General features: G+C 37.6%; 2 protein-coding genes and 1 pseudogene across 2 annotated transcripts; all 3 read left to right on the forward strand.

Annotated features, from left to right (window-relative positions):
• The first annotated feature begins 722 nt into the window (after positions 1-722).
• Positions 723-6,333, forward strand: LOC137749491 (disease resistance protein RPV1-like). Its single transcript, XM_068489593.1, has 6 exons — positions 723-939; positions 2,188-2,701; positions 2,871-3,981; positions 4,064-4,357; positions 4,467-5,360; positions 5,477-6,333. The coding sequence occupies exons 2-6, from the start codon at positions 2,208-2,210 to the stop codon at positions 6,110-6,112; spliced, it is 3,429 nt and encodes a 1,142-aa protein (XP_068345694.1). The 5' UTR covers positions 723-939; positions 2,188-2,207; the 3' UTR covers positions 6,113-6,333.
• A 2,077-nt stretch (positions 6,334-8,410) lies between these two features.
• On the forward strand, positions 8,411-8,897 carry LOC137727083 (TMV resistance protein N-like). Its single transcript, XM_068466024.1, has 2 exons — positions 8,411-8,670; positions 8,762-8,897. The coding sequence occupies exons 1-2, from the start codon at positions 8,411-8,413 to the stop codon at positions 8,895-8,897; spliced, it is 396 nt and encodes a 131-aa protein (XP_068322125.1).
• Positions 8,898-12,505: 3,608 nt separating this feature from the next.
• Positions 12,506-17,402, forward strand: LOC137727094 (disease resistance protein RPV1-like; annotated as a pseudogene).
• Positions 17,403-22,970: the final 5,568 nt, after the last annotated feature.

The raw sequence follows: 22,970 nt of genomic DNA on the forward strand, positions 1-22,970 counted from the left end.
TTCTAGAAACAAAACCGTGAGGGCGTGGTTGAGGCCCAAAGCTGACAATATCGTGCTACGGTGGTGGAATGGGCCCAGGATGTGGTGGGGGCCTGGGCCAGGATGTGACACCATAGAGACGTGGTGTTGGATGAACTCTTTACAAGTCCATTGAAAATTAATAATTGAATTGTCTTTTAATTTAATTATTATTTATCTTTTTTAAGGGAATTGTTATTGGCATTCTAAATTTCTCATTTTACATTTGAAACTTTCTATATTTAGAAAGAAAAATATACTTGTGAAGAATGTAGAATGAGATTTTTAGAGTGTCAATAATACTTCCCTTTTTTAATTATCTTTTTAAATGATATTGTAAGAGTAGGATTTGAGCTAAGTCACATGCCATAATTTGATACGGAAAATCAAATCTAAAACATTCTTTTCTATAAATGGAGAAGATATTATTACACCGTAGGGCTAGAGAAATTTATGATTGAATCTTTAGATTTTGCATTATAGTCGCTCTATAGTGACTCTTTTGTGACTGAAAAAATGATTACTCAATTTTCGTGGAAAACGCGAATTATACATGTACCTTGACTACTTTTTGGAAAAGCCATATATAATTGTCTGCTGACTTTTATCAGTAAGTATCTCATGTAAATCTTGGTTTGTTTGGGCTTCCCCACCCTCATTTACCCCCAAAAAAATAAAAAGAGGTAGCATGATCATCTCCCACATCTTCTTCTTCATCAACTCTTAAGACCGAAGCCCATTCAGATCCTTGGAAGTTTGAGCATGGTGGAGAGGAACTATACTTATCAACTTGAGTTTGCGAGTTGGCGAAATTCGATTTGTGAAATCGTCCATTTCAAAGTGTCTTTTTGAAGAAACTAGTTGGGACTTTCATCCAACAGCTTTCGGCATCTTACAATACACAACTCTGGTGTGTGCGAGGTACCTCCAAGCTCCCCTCTTGTGAAAACATACCTCTGCTTGTATTATTTGCTTTCAATTGAAATCTTCATGGCCGATGAGTCAATGCATTGGCTTTGGATCCTCTTGCTTTCTTATCTTTATTTTTCGTTTTAATATTGTCCTATGAAATTTGTTTTAAGTCTCTAACTCACACTTAAAAGCACCGTTACACTGAAAAATTTCTCATAGACAGTGGGTCATTCTCTTTTGTTTATGAAAAAAATCATAAACTTATCCAATAACCACCACATATCATCCCTTATTGACATAATTAGATTCAAGCGCTACATTTTATAATTAAACATTAGTTAGTTTTTAGGTTTTTTATTCAAGTTCTCTGAATTTTGATTAAACGCTTTAACTTTATCTGTGATCTTTTCTTTATTTTTAACTCAATATGTTATATAAATTTAAAGAATATAAATATGGGTCTCTAAATTCATTGAAATTGTTTTGTAAGACTATATATATATATTTTTTTTTTTCAGAAACGTGAACTAAATCCATTCATGAAAAAAGATCCAGTCCTTTTCTTTTTTTCTTCTTAAAATAAATATGAGTCATTATTTTAATAATTAATTTATTAAAAATTAATAAAATATATTTTTGTATAAAGTTTTGATATGAATTTCTTTTAGGGTTACACATAACGTGTCATTAGCTTTTTACGTACCAACGCCTTCAAACTTAAGCCACAGCCCACTCCCAGTCCAAATCCATAAACCCTGCCACTTTAATTGTTTTCGGAAGAGTGGCAGTTTCGTAAATAAAGTGAAATGCAGCAAAAGTATAGTGCCAATTCTTCCCCAATTTAGACTATAGTAATATGAAAAATTCCATCTCCAATCAGACTTTCATTCTTAATACAAGTTAGCATTCTTGCTAGAAACACCAATTTTTTTTTTTTTCCTGGGTATTGCTAGAGACATCAACTTATTAGTTTTTGCATCAATTTCTTCAATCCCAAATTTTGTGGCAATGTTTCAACGCGTTTTCTGTTCACATTTTACAACAAATAAGAATTTGCATTGTGACTTGTTAACGAATAACTGGTGTCTCTTGCACTATTATTATGTTTATCATTTCTTACATACTTCCAAAATTAGACATGTAATATGATTTGCATCTCACTGTTAAATCAGATGTGTTTGGTAGCTGGAGAATATATTCTCAATTTGCATTCCAATTTGTATATAATAACTCTTCTTCATGCATTCACTGCAACAGATGGACTCTATTCAATAGCTATGATGAGCACCGAGCAGCAGAATGTTTCTTCGTCCTCTTACCGGTGCACATATGATGCATTCTTAAGTTTCAGAGGTGCAGATACACGCAAGGGTTTTGCAGATCACCTCTACAGTGCTTTGGAGTTGGCAGGAATCCACACTTTTAGAGATGATGATGAAATTGAGGGAGGAGCAAACATCAAACAGGAGCTACAGACAGCAATACAAGAGTCACGAGTATCAGTCATTGTTTTCTCCACAGACTACGCCTCTTCCACGTGGTGCCTGAATGAACTTGCTATCATCATGGAACGTACAAAAACAGATGGACACAAGGTTGTGCCAGTTTTCTATGATGTGGAACCATCGGATGTCAGGAAACAGACGGGCAGTTTTGCAGACTCATTTACTAGACATGAAGAGCGCTTCAAGGACAAGAGAGACAAGGTGGAGGAGTGGAGACGAGCTCTTAGAGAAGTAACAGACCTGGGAGGGATGGTTTTAGGAGAACGGTAATTTGTCATTCCCTCCCTATATTCAGTCAAGTAGATCAAATGCTAGTCTCAAGCTTGTGAAAGTTTTAGCTTTTCTGTTTTTTTTTCAAATAAAAAAAAATTAAATAAATAACTTGCTCGTTTGTTTTCTTTTCGTCTGATATATTTTTATATCAATAACATATAGGTACGAGTCGCAATTTATCCAAGATATTGTTGAAGCTGTTGGAAATAAACTGGACTACATGAACATGTGGAATAGGAGATTAAGAGTTGATCCCTATGTAATTGGAAGAGATTATTATGTCGAAAGCCTGAACACCTGGCTTGAAGATGGATCAAATGATGTTGGAGTAGCTGTCATCCATGGAATGGGTGGAATAGGCAAGACCACCATTGCTAAAATTGCTTATAACCAGAACTTCTCTAAATTTCAAGCTAGCAGTTTTCTTTCAGATATTAGGGAAACTTCCAAACAAGCCAATGGTTTTGTTCACTTGCAAAGGAACCTTCTTTCAGATATCCAAAAAAGGAAAGTGAACAATATATACAGCCATGATGAAGGTATAGTAAAGATCAAACGGGCTGTACGATGCAAAAGAGTTCTTATTGTTCTTGATGATATTGAGAACTTGGAACAGTTCAATGTGATTCTTGGAATGCGGGACTGGCTCCATCCTGGAAGTAAAATTATCATAACAGCTAGACATGAACATTTGTTAAGGGCTGAAGTTTGTGTAAGGTTTAAGGTTGAAGGATTACCTGAGCATCAATCACTTAAGCTTTTCAGTTGGCATGCCTTTGGACAACCCCATCCTCAAGAAGGTTACGTGGAGCTTTCAAGACCTGTAGTAGAACATTGTGGAGGGGTTCCATTAGCTCTTCAAGTTCTGGGATCTTCTCTATATGGAAAAACAATTGATTTTTGGAAAAATGCATTACACAACTTAGATGTGATTTCTGAGGGGGAAATTCAAAAGATTCTTGGCATAAGCTTTGATTCTTTACAAGATCATGAAAAACGTTTATTCCTGCATATAGCCTGTTTCTTCGTGGGAAAGGACAAGGATTTTACAACTACAATCCTTGACGAATGTGATTTTTCCACGGAGGTTGGACTTCAACATCTGGTTGATAGATGCCTTGTGGAAATTAATGTCAAAAACAAGAAGTTAATCGTGCATCAATTACTTCAAGACATGGGAAGGGCAATAATTCATGAAGAATCACCTGAGGACCCTGGAAAACGCACTAGACTGTGGCACAAAGATGCATTTAACGTTTTGACAAAATTAACGGTAAGAAACATGAATTTTATGTGTATATATTTGCAATGGTGTTCTGCATGGTAACTTATCAAATGTTCTTATTTGTTAGCAGGGTACGAGAACCATCAAGGGCCTCATGCTCCACTTTCCCTCAACAGAGTCATCTCCGGTATTAAATGAGGTAGGTTTCGAAACAAGGGCATTCACAGAGATGCTCAATCTTGAACTACTTCTGCTTGATAATGTAAAGTTGAGTGGAAGCTATGAAAATTTTCCAAAAAAATTAATATGGTTGTCTTGGAGAGGATTGTCTTTAAAATCAATACCAGCAAATTTTTGTTTGGAAAATCTAGTTGCTCTTGACTTACGGAAGAGCAGTCTGCAATGTGTTTGGAAAGGAACCAGGGTATGTTCTAATCTCTCTCTCTCTCTCACTCAGTACACACAAATAAAAATAAATTTCAGTGAAATTAGACTCTGTATTCATAGCAACTAATGACTTCTCTTTGATACAGTTTCTTACAAGATTGAAAATTCTTAATCTTAGTCATTCACATGGCCTTAGGACAACATCTGACTTGTCCGGACTCCCTAACCTTGAGAAACTAATTCTTAAGGACTGCATTAATTTGGTTGATGTTGATGAATCCATTGGAAACTTGGGGAAACTTGTTTTCTTGAATCTAAAAGACTGCAAAAGTCTTATGAAGCTTCCAAAAAGAATGAACATGATGAGGTCTCTTGAGGAACTTATTCTTACTGGTTGCTCAAAGCTTGTGCTTCATGACAGTGCCATGGTTATTTACATACACACTACATCAAGGGATATGAATAAATTTAGACTGTTGTCAACTATATCATGGACACCAATCTGGTCTTGGTGGAAGTGGGCATGGCCAAGAAAGACTCTTCAATCAACCAGTTTCTCACTGGCAAGTTTTCCACGTTGTTTGGGAAGCTTAAGTCTGTCTTACTGCAACGTGTCAGAGGTTCCCAATGATTTATGTACACTATCTTCCTTGAAATATTTGAATCTAATTGGTAACTCAATTTTGTGCCTACCACAAAACATGAAGAGTCTCATTATGCTCGAGACTCTTTTGTTAGATAAATCCATAAACCTCGAAATGCTTCCAGAGCTGCCCCCAAGGTTGAAGAGGTTGGAAGCAAAATATTGTACATCATTGAAAAGATTAACAAATTTACCGTTGTTCAGATCATTAGAATCACTGTTTTGGGGTTGCGAGCAATTAGTTGAAGTTAAAAGCTTGTTGAATATAAAACCGTCGAGAAGCGCTGACATAGAAATGAGAAGATATATGGGCCCGTTCAATTTGAAATCCATAACAAGCACTGATGTTGAAATGATCAACTACTTGACCAGTACAGCCAGGAAGGTTCCTGTCCAGGTCTTTCTCTCTGTCTCCTCTCTCGTGTATAGTTGTTCTAATTATTATATCTATGAACTAGTTGGGTCTAACTGTTTGAATAATTAAATTTGAATTGCGGGATCTTGATGAAGCAGGGAGTCTATGAATGTGGCGTATATAGCATTTTCCTTCCTGGAAGCAAGATTCCAGATGGATTTGGCTTCACCACAATATATGGATCAGCGCTGTCGGCTATTGCATCTTCACATCCTAATCTCAAAATCCAAGGCTTGAATGTATGTGTTTTATATGCAATAGAACCGGGCTTGGCAGTTGATGACTATCTTGTTAATGCTCAGCATTTGATTAAAGTCAGTAATCAGACCAAGGGTCTTATGTGGACCTATTCCCCAGTCACAGTAGGTTTTCCAACTGAGAAGGAAGATATGTTATGGCTAAGCCATTTTCAAATTGGAAACAATGAATTGGAGTATGGGGACCAAATACGTGTTTCGGTGGAGATGCATGATTTTTGGATAAAGGAGTTCGGAATCCAGCTTGTGTACGAGCAGGAAAGACCTCCTTCTAGCCAGAATAATGTTGTTGCTGGAGATGTGTCAATGTCAGCATCAGAGTACCAAATGTGGACAGGAAAATACTTTCTCAGTAATCATAGGCACCGTACTCATCAAACTCAATTCCGAAAGAGACAGGAGAATCCAGCACATATTGAATTTTCGTTTGAGCCAGAGCATCAGCTTCATACTTATTCAAGGCCCAAGGAGCATTGAAAATAATTTGAAACTTAGAGCATGTCCATCAGATTCCCCCATCTATTTCTACTCACCTATTTTGGAGAAAATGAAGAGAAACCTCCTTGGTTCTTTTTCCAACATCAATTATCTTGGTGAGTGTCGTCTTTTTGTTCTTTCTTGTTATATCTTTCTGAATATAAACTCATGGCTTTGTTGGATTTGTTGCTCTTTGTTTATTGCTTTGATTTGTTAATTGAATGAATATATTAAACAAAAGGAGGGGAAAGCTCTACGAACTCGTGTAGTTGATGCATGTAGTACTCAGTACTACCCTTTCAGACAATAATCCTAACTTTAAATCCCACTTAACGTGATATAATTTGGTGTCTGTAGTATGTCTGGTGGTCTAGATCACTCATTTGAGATATGCATGTGAACCAAAAAGCTGTTTAACTTGAAAAAAGGGAAAATTTAGCATGCCCCTGAACTTTCAAAATGTTGGGAGCAGCTCAGGTTTGACTCCCAGCAAAGGCATGCTTTTCTTAATTTTTGCACGACTTACAGCTGGTGCGAGGGACCTCTGCGCGTTAACTATGTGTCAGTCTGGGTCCATTTATTCCCTAGCCATCAGTGTGCTGTCTAACTATGTCTTTTATATTCACAAAAAAGCATCGGCCGTCTTTACAGTGTCGAAACTGTTGACCGTGTTCAAACCGTGTGCAGGGCGTGTCGGCATGTCGGAGTGTCAGACACTTCGAGGTTTGGGAGTGTCCGTGCAACCTAGGCTTCAAGGACGAGATGGACAAGGTGGAGAAGAGCGCTTGCTGATGTTGCAAATCTGGGAGGGATGGTTCTAGAAGATCGGTAATTTTGCAGAACATTTTCTTTAATTAGAAAGTATTATCTATATATGACCTTTTATAACTCGTTTATTAGGCACGTTATTGTTAGCTCATTGGAGGCTAAGGCCACCCCTCTTTCTTTTAGGGTAGATAATATTGTTTGTTGACAAAAAAAAAACTTGTTTATTAGGTTGATGATAGTAAAGCCATATGGAGTTGACGGATTTTGGGTTTATAACTTCATACTATCTTTCATGTACCTTTGCAGCAATATTTTATGAGGTTTCTTACTCATGTCAATCATCAATTACGTTTCTTACTCATGTCAATCATCGATTACTCTTTTCTTTAGATAAAAATTACGTAGTCTTCATATGACTTGATGTCTAATGACCATATGTTGTAGGTATGAGTGGTAGTTTATCCAAGATATTGTTCAAGAGGTTGGAAGTAAGCTGGATCGTGTGGCAGTAAATGTGCTCCCTATGCTGTTGGAATCGATAATTGTGTGCACGGAATAAACAGATGGTTAGAAGATGATTCGGGTAATGTTGGTGCAGCGGTTATCTATGGGATGGGTGGAATTGGCAAAACCACGATTGCCAAAGCTGCTAATAAGACGAACCTTGCAAAATTTTAAGGAAACGGCAGCTTTCTTGCAGATATTCAGCAACTTCAGAACAATCATGGTTTGGTTCGCTTGCAAATAAATCTTATTTCCGATATCCAAAGGGTGAAAGTAAAGAAAATAAGCAAACATGAAGGACCAATCAAGATCAAGCATGCTGTAGGTTGCAACAGAGTTCTTATAGTTCTTGATGATGTGAACCATTTGGACCAATTCAATGCAATTCTTGGAATGCGATAGTGTTTTCGCCCGGGAAGTAAAGTTACCGTAACAACTAGACATAAAAGGCTCATGATATTTATGCAGTATTTGAGATTAAAGAACTGAGTGAATATCAAACACTCAAGCTTTTCAGGCGACATGCCTTCGGGCAAGTCAATCCCATTGAAAGTTACTTGGAGTCATGAACCTCGACCAAATTGAAGAAATCTTTGAGAATCAATTGCTCATGGTTTGGGACTTTTGACAAGTTGGGGGTTGTCGTAAGGCCATGTGAGATCATCGAGCGTTAAAGAAGAGATTATGGTTTAATTTCTTTTGTGTCTTATTTTCTGTTTCACTTTGTCTAATATAATATAGTGCATTTTGTTTGAATAATTTAATCTTCTTAACTCGATCTTACTTTTGTATATTTGCATCTTGGTTGAGAAACAGCGTTACTCAACAGTTAAAAATCAGACGGGCAGATCTTCTTGTTTATTTTCCAATTTCTTCTTAATTTTATGTTCTTGCTCCAATCTCTCTTTAAATTTTCATTAAGGTGTGAGAGCAAAGGTGAGATGTGCTTGAGAAATAAGGAAACATTTTTGCTACCAAGATATTGTATGTTCTTGCTCCAATCTCTCTTTAACTTTTCTTAATTTTATGTTCTTGCTCCAATCTCTCTTTAAATCTTTGTCCTCTTACCGGTGCACATATGATGTCTTCTTGAGTTTCAGAGGTGCAGATACACGCAAGTGCTTTACAGATCACCACTACAGTGCTTTGGAGTTGGCAGGAATCCACACTTTGAGAGATGATGATGAAATTGAGAGAGAAGCAAACATTGAACAGGAGCTACAGACAGCAATACAAGAGTCACGAGTATCAGTCATTGTTTTCTCCAAGGACTACGTCTCTTCCAGGTGGTGCCTGAATGAACTTGCTATCATCATGGAACATAAAAGAACAGATGGACACATGGTTATGCCATGATGTGGAACCATCAAATGTCAGGAAGCAGACGGGCAGTTTTGCAGAACCATTTACTAGACATGAAAAGCGCTTCAAGGACGAGATAGACAAGGTGGAAGAGTGGAGGCGAGCTCTTAGAGATGTTGCAGACTTGGGAGGGATGGTTTTAAGAGACTAGTAATTTTTCATTCTCTCCTATATTTTGTTCTCATCATTGGAATCACTTTTTTGGGGTTGTGAGCATTTAGTTGAAGTTGAAAGCTTGTTGAATATAAAACCGGTGAGAAGCACTGACATAGAAATGACAAGATGTATGGGCCTGTTCAATTTGAAATCCATAGCAAGCACTGATGTCGAAATGATCAACTACTTGACCAGTACAAGCAGGAAGGCTCGTGTCTGTTAGATACCAGTTCCTGCCTCTAGTTCAACCTTAACTGGAAGCAAGAATTACAGGGAATGCCGAGAGAAAGGAAATGTAGTATTTTTTTTGTAAAATGCATTTTTAATATTTTATTTCATCTATGTCTGTTGCAACAAGAAAGAAAGAGCTTAATAGCACTAGCAACCTCTCCAATGTAAGACTGCCACATGGCGCACACAGCCTAAAACTCTTAACAAACAGCACAAAAGAAAGACAAATTACATAACGACCCCAAAACGCTACATTTCGACCCAAAGCTTCAGCTGTCTCCTGTCCATTCCATTGCACCAATAGTTGCACCCCAGTTGCATTTCCCTTCTTATACATCCTCCTAGCCAAGATTGCCCGCAGTAAGTTCTGCATCAAACCATCATCTGCAGTAATGGGCAGATTCACATGTGAAACTACTCTTTCCCCCAATTGCTTCTTGAGGCGACTTACATGGAACACAGGATGTATCTTTGATCCTTCAGGTAATTTCAGTTTATAAGCCACCATACCAATCTTTTCCAACACGTCATAAGGACCATAGAACCTAGGTTGCAGTTTATGGTAACTGTGTGCAGCCAACAATGTTTTAAAGAACTCGCCTCGGGGCGCGCCTAGGGCGCCCTTGAGGCTGGGCGGAGAGGCAAACGCCTCAGTTTTGCTGGAGTAGGCGAAATGCTTCGCCAGAGACGCCGAGGCGGCGAACGTTTTTTTTTTTTTTTTTTTTAAACTATCCAAACTCAAAACAACGTCGTTTGGGTAAGGATTTTCAGTCTTCACCCACCATACCTTCGAATTCGACCCATTTTTCTGCCTCTGCCTTTTGCCTTCTGCGGCTCTGCCTTGCTTCTTCTACTCCCGCGCGCCAGAAGCCCAGAGGCTCAGAACATCGGTGTCGCCACGCCGCCACGCCGCCATCACCTCAGCGCCATCAGCCCAGCCCCAGCGCCGTCAGCAAGATCCCAAAGGTTACGGTTTCTGAAATTAGGGATTTATTTTCTGGGGAAGGGGTTAATAGTTTTCTGGGGTTAATGGGGATTTAGTTTTCTGGTTTTGCATTTTCTGGGGAAGGCCGAAGGTGCTCTGCGAGAGAGAGACAGAGAGAGAGACAGAGAGAGAGAGAGGAAGAAGCAGAATAGAAAACAGGGGACAGAGCCCACAGTTTTATGTCTGTGTTGCTGCCAAACTGTTTTGCACTTATAGTCTTATACCATAAACTTAATGCTTCTGCCGGCTGCCATAAATTGTGTCCATGTGCACTGCCATAAATTGGCACTTAGATAAATTGTTAGAAATTGTTAGAAATTGGCACTAAAGGGTTAATTGTTAATAAATTAATTAAAGGATTAATTTATAAATTAATTAATAAATTGTTAGAAATTTATTTAGATGAAGAGGATTTAGATGAATGATTTATATATTTGTTTGTATTTTGATTTATATGAAGATGATTTGGATGAATGATTGTTTTCTTTGTTTGTATTACCTTTTGAATGATGAATTTGGGTGATATTACCTTTGAATGATGAATTTAAATGATATTATCTTTTGAATGACTATGGATTTGAATGAAAAATTGAGAATGGATGTTTATTTTACATAGTATTATTTTTTAATATAAAAAAAAATTAAATCCTGTAAGGCTTCGCCTCACGCCTCACACCTCACGCCTAGGCTAGGCTTCGCCTCGGACGCCTCGCCCACGCCTCACGCTTTTAATACATTGGCAGCCAATGTTTACAACTGATAAGGAACTAGCTTCAGGTATACTTTATCCCCCACATTGAAATGCCTCTCAGTTTTTCTTTTATTAGCTTGCACTGTCACCCTATTTTGTGCCAATTCCAGATTGTGCTTGAGAACAGCAAGCATGCTATCTCTTTCGAGAAGACTTTGTTCCACAGAGTCCATTTGGCAGTTCCCATATGGAGTTATATGAGGTGGAGAATGACCATACACCAATTCAAAAGGTGTAAAACCTGCAGAAGTGTGATCTGATGTATTGAAGCACCACTCAGCCCATGGCAACCAATTCACCCATTTTTTAGGCTGCCCTCCAATAAAACATCTTAAGTAGGTTTCCAAACACCTATTCATAACCTCAGTTTGTCCATCACTCTGGGGGTGATAACCTGAACTCATGCATAGTTTTGAGCCTTGTAGCTTAAAAAACTCCCTCCAAAATGCACTGATAAACACAGGATCTCTATCACTCACACTTTTTCCAACATCAATTATCTTGGTGAGTGTCGTCTTTTTGTTCTTTCTTGTTATATCTTTCTGAATATAAACTCATGGCTTTGTTGGATTTGTTGCTCTTTGTTTATTGCTTTGATTTGTTAATTGAATGAATATATTAAACAAAAGGAGGGGAAAGCTCTACGAACTCGTGTAGTTGATGCATGTAGTACTCAGTACTACCCTTTCAGACAATAATCCTAACTTTAAATCCCACTTAACGTGATATAATTTGGTGTCTGTAGTATGTCTGGTGGTCTAGATCACTCATTTGAGATATGCATGTGAACCAAAAAGCTGTTTAACTTGAAAAAAGGGAAAATTTAGCATGCTCCTGAACTTTTAAAATGTTGGGAGCAGCTCAGGTTTGACTCCCAGCAAAGGCATGCTTTTCTTAATTTTTGCACGACTTACAGCTGGTGCGAGGGACCTCTGCGCGTTAACTATGTGTCAGTCTGGGTCCATTTATTCCCTAGCCATCAGTGTGCTGTCTAACTATGTCTTTTATATTCACAAAAAAGCATCGGCCGTCTTTACAGTGTCGAAACTGTTGACCGTGTTCAAACCTTGTGCAGGGCGTGTCGGCATGTCGGAGTGTCAGACACTTTGAGGTTTGGGAGTGTCCGTGCAACCTAGGCTTCAAGGACGAGATGGACAAGGTGGAGAAGAGCGCTTGCTGATGTTGCAAATCTGGGAGTGATGGTTCTAGAAGATCGGTAATTTCGCAGAACATTTTCTTTAATTAGAAAGTATTATCTATATATGACCTTTTATAACTCGTTTATTAGGCACATTATTGTTAGCTCATTGGAGGCTAAGGCCACCCCTCTTTCTTTTAGGGTAGATAATATCGTTTGTTGACAAAAAACAATACTTGTTTATTAGGTTGATGATAGTAAAGCCATATGGAGTTGACGGATTTTGGGTTTATAACTTTAAAGTATCTTTCATGTACCTTTGCAGCAAGATTTTTTAGAAGATTCAATTTTTCAATGTCTTGTATATAATCTACCTGCATTATGAGGTTTCTTACTCATGTCAATCATCAATTACGTTTCTCATTCATGTCAATCATCGATTACTCTTTTCTTTAGATAAAAATTACGTAGTCTTCATATGATTTGATGTCTAATGACCATATGTTGTAGGTATGAGTGGCAGTTTATCTAAGATATTGTTCAAGAGGTTGGAAGTAAGCTGGATCGCGTGGCAGTAAATGTTGCTCCCTGTGCTGTTGGAATCGATAATTGTGTGCACAGAATAAACAGATGGTTAGAAAATGATTCGGGTGATGTTGATGCAGCGGTTATCTATGGGATGGGTGGAATTGGTAAAACCACCATTGCCAAAGCTGCTAATAAGACGAACCTTGCAAAATTTTAAGGAAACGGCAGCTTTCTTGCAGATATTCAGCAACTTCAGAACAACCTCATGGTTTGGTTTGCTTGCGAATAAATCTTCTTTCCGATATCCAAAGGGTGAAAGTAAAGAAAATAAGCAAACATGAAGGACTAATCAAGATCAAGCATGCTGTAGGTTGCAATAGAGTTCTTATAGTTCTTGATGATGTGAACCATTTGAATCAATTCAATGCAATTCTTGGAATGCGATAGTGTTTTCACCCGGGAAGTAAAGTTACCGTAACAACAAGACATAAAAGGTTCATGATATTTATCCAGTATTTGAGATTAAAAAACTGAGTGAATATGAAACACTCAAGCTTTTCAAGTGACATGCCTTCGGGCAAGCCAATCCCATTGAAAGTTACTTGGAGTCATGAACCTCGACCAATTGAAGCAATCTTTGAGAATCAATTGCTCATGGTTTGGGACTTCTGAAAAGTTGGGGGTTGTTATAAGGCCATGTGAGTGACTGAGATTAACGGTTCAGTCTTGGAAGACACTGTTTCAAGGAGAAGTAATTAGTTCCTATCAGGAACATAGCGATCCTTAACTGTGTGTATGAGAGAGAGAGAGAGAGAGAGAGAGGAGAAGGGGGATTTGCAGGTGTGGGATCCAACAGTGAAGATATAACAATCCAACAGGAAACACCTCCTTGGAGTCACAATGTGAGTGCTGGAGATGTGTCAGCACCAAAGTATCAAATGTGGAACAGAAATACTTTGTGTGTAATCACAGTCTAGACCATACTTATCGTCCTCATATCAGAATGAACAAGAAGAACCCGGCACATCTTGATTTTTCATACGAACCAAAGGGCTGCTTTTTTAATGATCGTTACTTATTCAAGCACATAGAGTTTCCTCAGGAGGACGATGAATATTGTTGCGTTTTGCCACCTGAAAGATAAAGAAGGTGATGATTAATGACTGCATCTATTCAAAAGAAGCGTAGATTTGGGCACCTTCCAGTTGTGGTGCTGATCATCGAGCGTTAAAGAAGAGATCATGGTTTATTTTCTTTTGTGAGTCTTATTTTCTTTTTCACTTTGTCTAATATAGTGCATTTTGTTTGAATAATTTAATCTTCTTAACTCGATCTTACTTCTGTATATTTGCATTTTGGTTGAGAAACAGCGTTACTTAACAGTTAAAAATCAGACGGGCACATCATGTTGTTGTTTATTTTCCAGTTTCTCCTTAATTTTATGTTCTTGCTCCAATCTCTCTTTAAATTTTCATTAAGGTGTGAGAGCAAAGGTGAGATGTGCTTGAGAAATAAGGAAACATTTTTGCTACCAAGATATTGTATGTTCTTGCTCCAATCTTTCATTAACTTCTCTTAATTTTATGTTCTTGCTCCAATCTCTCTTTAAATCTTTGTCCTCTTACAGGTGCACATATGATGTCTTATTGAGTTTCAGAGGCGCAGATACACACAAAGGCTTTACAGATCACCTATACAATGCTTTGGATTCGGCAGGAATCCACACTTTTAGAGATGATGATGAAATTGAGAGAGGAGCAAACATTGAACAGGAGCTACAGACAACAATACAAGAGTCACGAGTATCAGTCATTGTTTTCTCCAAGGACTACACCTCTTCCAGGTGGTGCCTGAATGAACTTGCTATCATCATGGAACGTAAAAGAACAGACGGACACATGGTTATGCCAGTTTTCTATGATGTGGAACCATCAAATGTCAGGAAGCAGACGGGCAGTTTTGCAGAACCATTTACTAGACATGAAGAGCGCTTCAAGGACGAGATAGACAAGGTGGAGGAGTGGAGGCGAGCTCTTAGAGATGTTGCAGACTTGGGAGGGATGGTTTTAAGAGACCGGCAAATTTTCGTTCTCTCCTATATTCATTCAAGTAGATCAGATGCTAGTCTCAAGCTTGTAAAAATTTTAGTTTTTTTTTTTTTTTTTTTTTTTTTTTGAAAAAAAAAATAAAAAAAAATAACTTGCTTATGTTTTTTCTTTTGGTCTGAAAAGAAAGAACTTATTGTGCCTCGTATATTTTGATATCAATAACTTATAGGTACGAGTTGCAGTTTATCCAAGATATTGTTGAAATGATTGGAAATAAACTGGACTACATGACGAATAGGAGATTAAGAGTTGATCCCTATGTGATTGGACGAGGTTACTATGTGGAAAGCCTAAACATGTGGCTAGAAGATGGATCAAATGATGTTGGAGTAACTGTCATCCATGGAATGGGTGGAATATGCAAGACCACCATTGCTAAAATTGCTTATAACCAGAACTTATATAAATTTCAAGCTAGCAGCTTCTTTTCAGATATTAGGGAAACTTCCAGACAAGCCAATGGTTTTGTTCACTTGCAAAGGAATCTTCTCTCAGATATCCAAAAGAGGAAAATGAATAAAATATACAGCCTTGATGATGGAATAAAAAAGATCGAATGGGCTGTACGTTGCAAAAGAGTTCTTATTGTTCTTGTTGATGTGGAGAACTCGGAACAGTTCAATGCAATTCTTGGAATGCGAGACTGGTTCCATCCTGGAAGTAAAATTATAATAACAACTAGGCATGAACATTTGTTAAAGGCTCATGAAGTTGTAAGGTTTAAGGTTGAAGGATTGCATGAGTATGAATCACTTAAGCTTTTCAGTTGGCATGCCTTTGGACAACCCCATCCTCAAGAGGGTTACATGGAGCTTTCAAGACCCATAGTAGAACATTGTGGAGGGGTTCCATTAGTTCTTCAAGTTCTAGGATCTTCTCTATATGGAAAAACAATTGATGTTTGGAAAATGCATTACACAACTTAGACGTGATTTCTGAGGGCTAAATTCAAAAGATTCTTGGCATAAGCTTTGATTCTTTACAAGATCATGATAAACGTTTATTCCTGCATATAGCCTGTTTCTTCGTGGGAAAGGACAAGGATTTTACAACTACAATTGTGAAGAAGAAGTTAATGTCCACAAGTTAATAATGCATCAATTACTTCAAGACATGGGAAGGACAATAAGTCGTGAAGAATCACCTGAAGACCCTGGAAGACGCACTAGACTGTGGCATAAAGATGCATTTAACGTTTCGAGAAAATTAACGGTAAGAAACATGATCTTTATCTGTATATATTTGCAATGGTATTTTGCATGTGACTAGTAACTTATCCAATGCTCTTATTTGTTAGCAGGGTACGAGAACTATCAAGGGCCTCATGCTCAACTTTCCCTCAACAAAGTCATCTCCGGTATTAAATGAGGTTCGTTTCGAAACAAAGGCATTTACAGAGATGCTCAATCTTGAACTTCTGCTTGATAATGTAAAGTTGAGTGGAAGTAAAAGATTTTCCAAAAAGTTTAATATGGCTATCTTGGCGAGGATTGTCTTTAAAATCAATACCAGCCAATTTTTGTTTGGAAAATCTAGTTGTTCTTGACTTACGGAAGAGCAGTCTGCAACATGTTTGGAAAGGAACCAGGGTATGTTCTTATCTCTCTCTATCTCTCTCTCTCTCTCTCTCTCTCTCTCTCTCTCTCTCTCTCTCTCTCTCTCTCAAAATCCACACAATCAAAAATAAATTTCAATGAAATTTAACTGTGTATTCATAGCAACTAATTACTTCTCTTTGACACAATTTCTTACAAGATTGAAAATTCTTAATCTCAGTCGTTCGCATGGCCTTAGGACAACATCTGACTTGTCCGGACTCCCTAACCTTGAGAAACTAATTCTTAAGGATTGCATTAATTTGATTGATGTTGATGAATCCATCGGAAACTTGGGGAAACTTATTTTCTTGAATCTAAAAGACTGCAAAAGTCTTGTGAAGCCAAAAAGAATGAACATGTTGAGGTCTCATGAGGAACTTATTCTTACTGGTTGCTCAAAGCTTGTTCTTCATGACAGTGCCACGGTTATTCATTTACACTTTACATCTAGGGATATGAATAAACTTAGACTGTTACCAATTATATCATGGACACCAATCAGGTATTGGTGGATGTGGGCATGGCCGGGAAAGACTCTACAATCAACGAGTTTCTCTCTGGCAAGTTTACCCCTTTTTTGGGGAAGCTTAAGTTTGTCTTACTGCAACATGTCAGAGGTTCCGAATGATCTGTGTACACTATCTTCGTTGAAGTATTTGAATCTAATTGGTAACCCAATTTTGTGCCTACCACAAAAAATGAAGTCTTATTATGCTCGAGACTCTTTTGTTAGATAATTGCACAAACCTCGAAATTCTTCCAGAGCTCCCACCAAGGTTGAAGAAGTTAGAAGCAAAATATTGTACATCATTGAAAAGATTAACAAATTTACCAAACTTATTCAGATCATTGGAATCACTTTTTTGGGGTTGTGAGCATTTAGTTGAAGTTGAAAGCTTGTTGAATATAAAACCGGTGAGAAGCGCTGACATAGAAATGACAAGATATATGGGCCTGTTCAATTTGAAATCCATAGCAAGCACTAATGTCGAAATGATCAACTACTTGACCAGTACAACCAGGAAGGCTCCTGTCCAGGTCTTTCTGTCTCCTCTCTCATGTGTAGTTGTTTTAATTATTATATCTATGAACTAGTTGGGACTAACTGTTTGAATAGTTAAATTTGAATTGTAGATTCTTGATGAAACAGGTACTCTATGACTGAGTTGTTGGTCGAGCCATGCGCCCCACCCTCCAACTTCAGCCCTGATCCTCCTTGCTCACTCGACATGGATCACGCACAGCAGCACACACAGCACGGCAAACACACACGCAGCAGTCGCGGCTTGCTGCAGAGATGCGGCGAAGACCACAGACTTGCCCCTTTTTTTTTATATTTGTTTTCACGGCAGCAGCAGCAGTACGGCGGGAGCTTTAGGGTTACACTTTGGCTCTGATGCGAAATTGAATTTTACAGTTGGACTTTTCTGTATTTCATAATTCTCAATCAAAATACATACAATTCTTGTTACAAAATGAAAAAACAATAAGGAACACACTATCCTTCGATTCCTTCCTAAAACATGACTATTAATTACAAAATATTTACATTCATTTTCTCCTAAATATTGACCCACACCAATAGTTGTTGATATGGAATTAGAGAAGCAAAAGCTTTAGCACTTATTAGTTCCCTTCCTTTTTGGCATTGTGTTAGATCATCTCCAATGGTGAGCTAAAACTTAAAGTTTTCCTTTTTTTCTCTCCCAAAATTTACTTCAACCCATGACCTAAAATTAACCTAAAACCCAAATGGAGGGCAAATACCCGCCCAATTTTAGGCCACAAAGCAAAATGGGCACCATTAATTGAGACTGAAACGGGGGCTGTGAAACCCACTACCCACTCCCTAATCGCCTATGCGCTGAACGCGCTAGGCTTTCTCAAAATTTTTGTACCAACCCACATCGGGTTGTTCCCCCACTTTCAGACCATCAAGTAGCCGTTGGGCTACTTTTCTTCATCCAACGGTTCCATTTAAATGGGTCGTTGGTTAATCCAATGATCCAGGTTCAAAGTAATTTTTTTTTAGTTTTAATGAATCCAACGGCTTAGATCGAATATAATCAAATCTAACAGTAAAAAAAAAAAAAATCTAAGTTTATGTAGTTTATTAAATGTCGTTTGTATTAAGTTTATATGGTTTATCATGATTTTTATATATTGATTTAGTGATTTTTTTCAATTTTATCGGAATTTAACTATTTTTAGGTTAAAATGTTCATATAATTAATTTAGTATAGTCTACGTAAATTTTTTTTAAAGTTAATTTTAAAAATAAAAAAATAAAAAAAAGGCATTAATTCATTCTTTGATAATTTCGAACTAAAATTTTAGGTCTGGAGGGTTGGAGAAGAAAATCTATTTTTGGGCTAAAACCTAAATTTTTTGGGTTAAATATTTTTAGATTTTAGGTCACCATTGAAGATGGTTTTAGTGGCGTGACACATATGCAATATTCAATTTTTTAAAGAGGAGGCATACGTCGGTGGAGAGTCCAGAGAGACGCGTTTTCAGCTAGTTACCGTAGCATTTCCCAGAAATGATTGAATTTTCTTATACGACTAAGTATAAAAAATGACTACAGAAATTTCGTGTAAAACGCGTTTGGACCTTACATCTGCTGAATTTATTGGTTTGTTTGGGTTTCCCCACCCTCACTTACCGAAAACAAAACAAAAATAAAAAATAAAAAATAAAAAATAAAAAATAAAAAATAAAAAAATAAAGAGAGGAAACAAGAAGCTCTCGTCCTTCTTCTTGAGCTTGTCTGGTAGCATGATCATCTCCCACCTTCTCTTCTTCATCAAATCTTGAGAGTGGCGCCCATTCAGATCCTTGGAAAGTTGAGCAAGGTGGAGATGAACTATAGTTATCAACTTAAGGTTGCGAGTGAGGCAAAATTCGATTTGTGAAATCGTCCATTTCAGTGTCTTTTTGAAGAAACTAGTTGGGACTTTCATCCAACAGTTTGCCGGCAGGAAGAATACTCACAGCTTTCGGCGTGTGTGCGAGGTATCTCCAAGCTCCCCTCTTCCTAAAACATAGATCTGCTTGTATTATTAGCTTTCAATTGAAATCCTCATGGCCGATGAGTCAATGCATTATTGACTTTGGATCCTCTTGCTTTCTTATCTTTATTTTTCTTTTTAATATTTTCCTATGAAATTTTTTTGTAAGCCAATGGGTCATCTTCTTTTGTTTATGAAATAAATCATAAACTTATCCAATGAACTCCACATAATATCCCTGATTGACATAGTTAGATTCAAGCGTTACATTTTATAATTAAACATTTGTTGGTTTTTAAGTTTATTATTCAAGTTCTCTAAATTTTGATTAAACGCTTTAACTTTATCTGATATCTTTTCGAAAATTTTTATTTAGATTCATTTATCCTCTTTCTGCACCTAATTTTTTTTTTTTTTTTTTTTTGAAATTCCAAATGTACCAAATAATTCTCTTTCTACACCTAATAAGAACAAAAAGAAAATAATAATAATTTAACAATAAGTAACTCCAGCCATCCTATTTCTTCAAATCTCAACTACCCAGTTTCTAACCTCCCCATCCCCCACCGCCACCTCCCTTACCACCCACAACAATTTGGAAATTAAAACATTATTCCCAACAACCCCCGATTAAAAAACCCAAAAGAAACATGTCAATATATTTTTTTTTTCTTTTTTTGGAAAAATTAATGGTATTATTAACATATGGTCCAACACAATTAGATTCGACACGTCAACAATTTCGGCATAATTCGAACATGTTAGAAGGATTACATGGAAGAGAGAGCTATTGTGTGGCCAGCGAAAGGTCGGGAAAAGGACATTGATGGCTAAGATCTTTAGGGGTTTCATTGTGGGTGATAAGAAGGTGGCGATGGGGGGTTGGGGTTTCAATACACAATCACATTTCTAATCTAATAAGACTGCAACACTCCTCCTTGAGTATGTAAATACTCAAACAAATGGCGCATTAGGTCTTCACCGATGAAGTTGATTAAGTTGTAGACACAATGAGCAAATGCAAGACTTAGATCAATGGAAGAATGCATAAAAGGTAAAACTCACAAAATCTCGCTATGGTAAAACCCAAGATGGGAGAAAAACTCATAGAATAAGAAGAAAAATGAGAAGTTGCATTAAGTCAAAACTATACATCTTCTGGACGCAAGTAGAATAGCTCACAAGGGTATATCCAACCCAGGATGGGTTCCTTGTCAAAATCTAGTAGGAAAAATGTTCCTAATCGTAGCGAAAAAGAGTGTAATAAGATCAAGTGAGTATACTTCTGAATACTCTCCCTGAGTTTGACAAAACTTTCAAATGGGAACTACAAGCATTACATATGAATAATTAGGCATTTCAATTCCTCGAACAAGCTTATGGAAGGTTGATTTCGACAGTTACGTCGTGTAGAAGTCGGCAAGGTTGTCTAGGATCGGCTTGTATGACTTTAATCTCCTGATACTTTGCTGATGTGGAGTAGATGCAGTATGTTTTGGCGTTAACTTCATTGATGTATCATGTCTTGGTCGGGTTGATACATGCAACATAGTCTTTATGAATCGTCGTCGAGACTCAACAATGGATGAAAACATCTCAGGTACTTCGAATGTGCTCAACAAGAACTCCTGACCATGTCTCACGTGTGGCATCGTGAAGTGCATTGAGTCTTGGAATGGTTCGAAGATTTCGCAACTAAGGTCAAATCGTGGACCTCCAAGACATTGCGATATTACTAACAGTAAAGAAATAACCATTTGGGGATGTGCCTTGTGCGGGTTTGATAAGTAACCAGCATCAGTATAACAAACAAGGCAATCATCATTCTGAGGACTAGGCGGTCAGATTCGCTTGGGATGCATTGGGATTAGACTAAATTCGGTGTACCTTCAAGGTAGCGGAAAATTGTCTTTAATACCAATTCAGTGGTTGTGTGTGGGCTCAGTGTTGCATCTTTACCAATAGATCAACAACGAAGGAGATGTCATGTCTAATGCAATGAGCTAAGTACACCAAAGCGCAAAGTTGAACTCAAATATGAAACTTTGGATTCCATAACCTTTTCAAGGGTCTCATTTGCATATAGCTTTGGAAAATCATAGGTATACTCAAAGGTAACACCTTCAGGGTATAGTTCGACTGGTAGACCAGAGTACCATCAGAACAATGCTTGAACTTTAGGTCAAGGCATAAACGAGTTTTCCCAATATCCTTCATCTCAAATTTCATCTTTAGATGCAAGGCAGTTTTCTCAAGCTCTTCCAATCCATGTAATTTATTCGGGAACTTACATATAAATATCCGTAACAATATCCCCATGGAGAAACACTAACTACATTTCATAATGCTCCAATCAATCACAAGGCGTTCGAGGAAAACCTTGGGTCGTAGGGCGGGTGCATCATATCAACTATTTCATTCATCTCATTACGCTTCCTTTCCCACTTGTAACACAACAGGGTTACTTGGCGGTGTAGGAACTACGAGTCCAAAACCCACTTTAGTAAGGAATTTAACCTGGATTGTAATTTTAATTGTCCAATCACTTCTATGTTGTCACTAATCAACGAAACACGGTTCGATATCGTCATTTTTCATTTATGTCGGTATCTACCATATAAGTGAAAACATCATCAATGATAATCTCATTTCAATTCCATTATCCTGGATTGTAATTTTGATTGTCCAATCACTTCTATGTTGTCACTAATCAACGAAATACGGTTCGATATCGTCATTTTTCATTTATGTCAGTATCTACCATATAAGTGAAAACATCATCAATGATAATCTCATTTGAATTCCATTATGTCATCTAAACTAATATACTGGACCAAGAATTTCAAGTGTCCATAGTAATTCGGATTAATCTCATGAGATGGAAATGATTTGAGACAGCGATCGAGTATGGATTTCAATGTGTGTCATGATCTTCCTCTTTTAGGGATGTGAATCCTATGAACCGAGTGATCTGTCGTACTTCAGGCCGAGACAAATTGATTGGCTATCCGTCGGTATACCAGACTGTCCTTTAGGGGCTGCACAGCCTTAGGGGATGTTGACTTGACGTCTGTTAAGTACGTCTATCCTTACATGCATGTTTGCAGCTAGTATATGATCTCGTCACTTTAACTAGATCAGAGGAATGCGTCTGGAGAAATCACTTCTACACTGGTAAGGAATTTAACCTGGATTGTAATTTTGGTTGTCCAATCACTTCTACGTTGTCACTAATCAACGAAACATGGTTTGATATCGTCATTTTTCATTTATGTCGGTAACTACCATATAAGTGAAAACATCATCGATGATAATCTCATCCAAACTAGTATACTGGACCAAGAATTCCAAGTCTCTTGAGTAATCCGGATTAATCTCATGAGATGGAAATGATTTGAGACAACGATCGAGTATGGATTTCAATGTGTGTCGTGATCTTCCTCTTTTAGGGATGTGAATCCTATGAACCGAGTGATTTGTCGTACTTCAGGCCAAGACATATTGATTAGCTATCCGTGGGTATACCTAGACCTGGCATTCGTGTCGTGTTTCTCGTGTTCGTGTCGTTTTCGTGTCATACCCGATAGCTTAACGGGTCGTGTCGTGTAATACCCGTTAAAGTAAACGAGTAATATGACCCGACCCGAAATCAACCCGTTAATATTTTCAGGTAATATGACCCGACCCGTTACCCGTTAAGAAAAATATATTTTAAATC

Source organism: Pyrus communis, chromosome 1 (genome assembly GCF_963583255.1).
Source record: "Pyrus communis chromosome 1, drPyrComm1.1, whole genome shotgun sequence".
NCBI classification, from domain to species: domain Eukaryota; kingdom Viridiplantae; phylum Streptophyta; class Magnoliopsida; order Rosales; family Rosaceae; genus Pyrus; species Pyrus communis.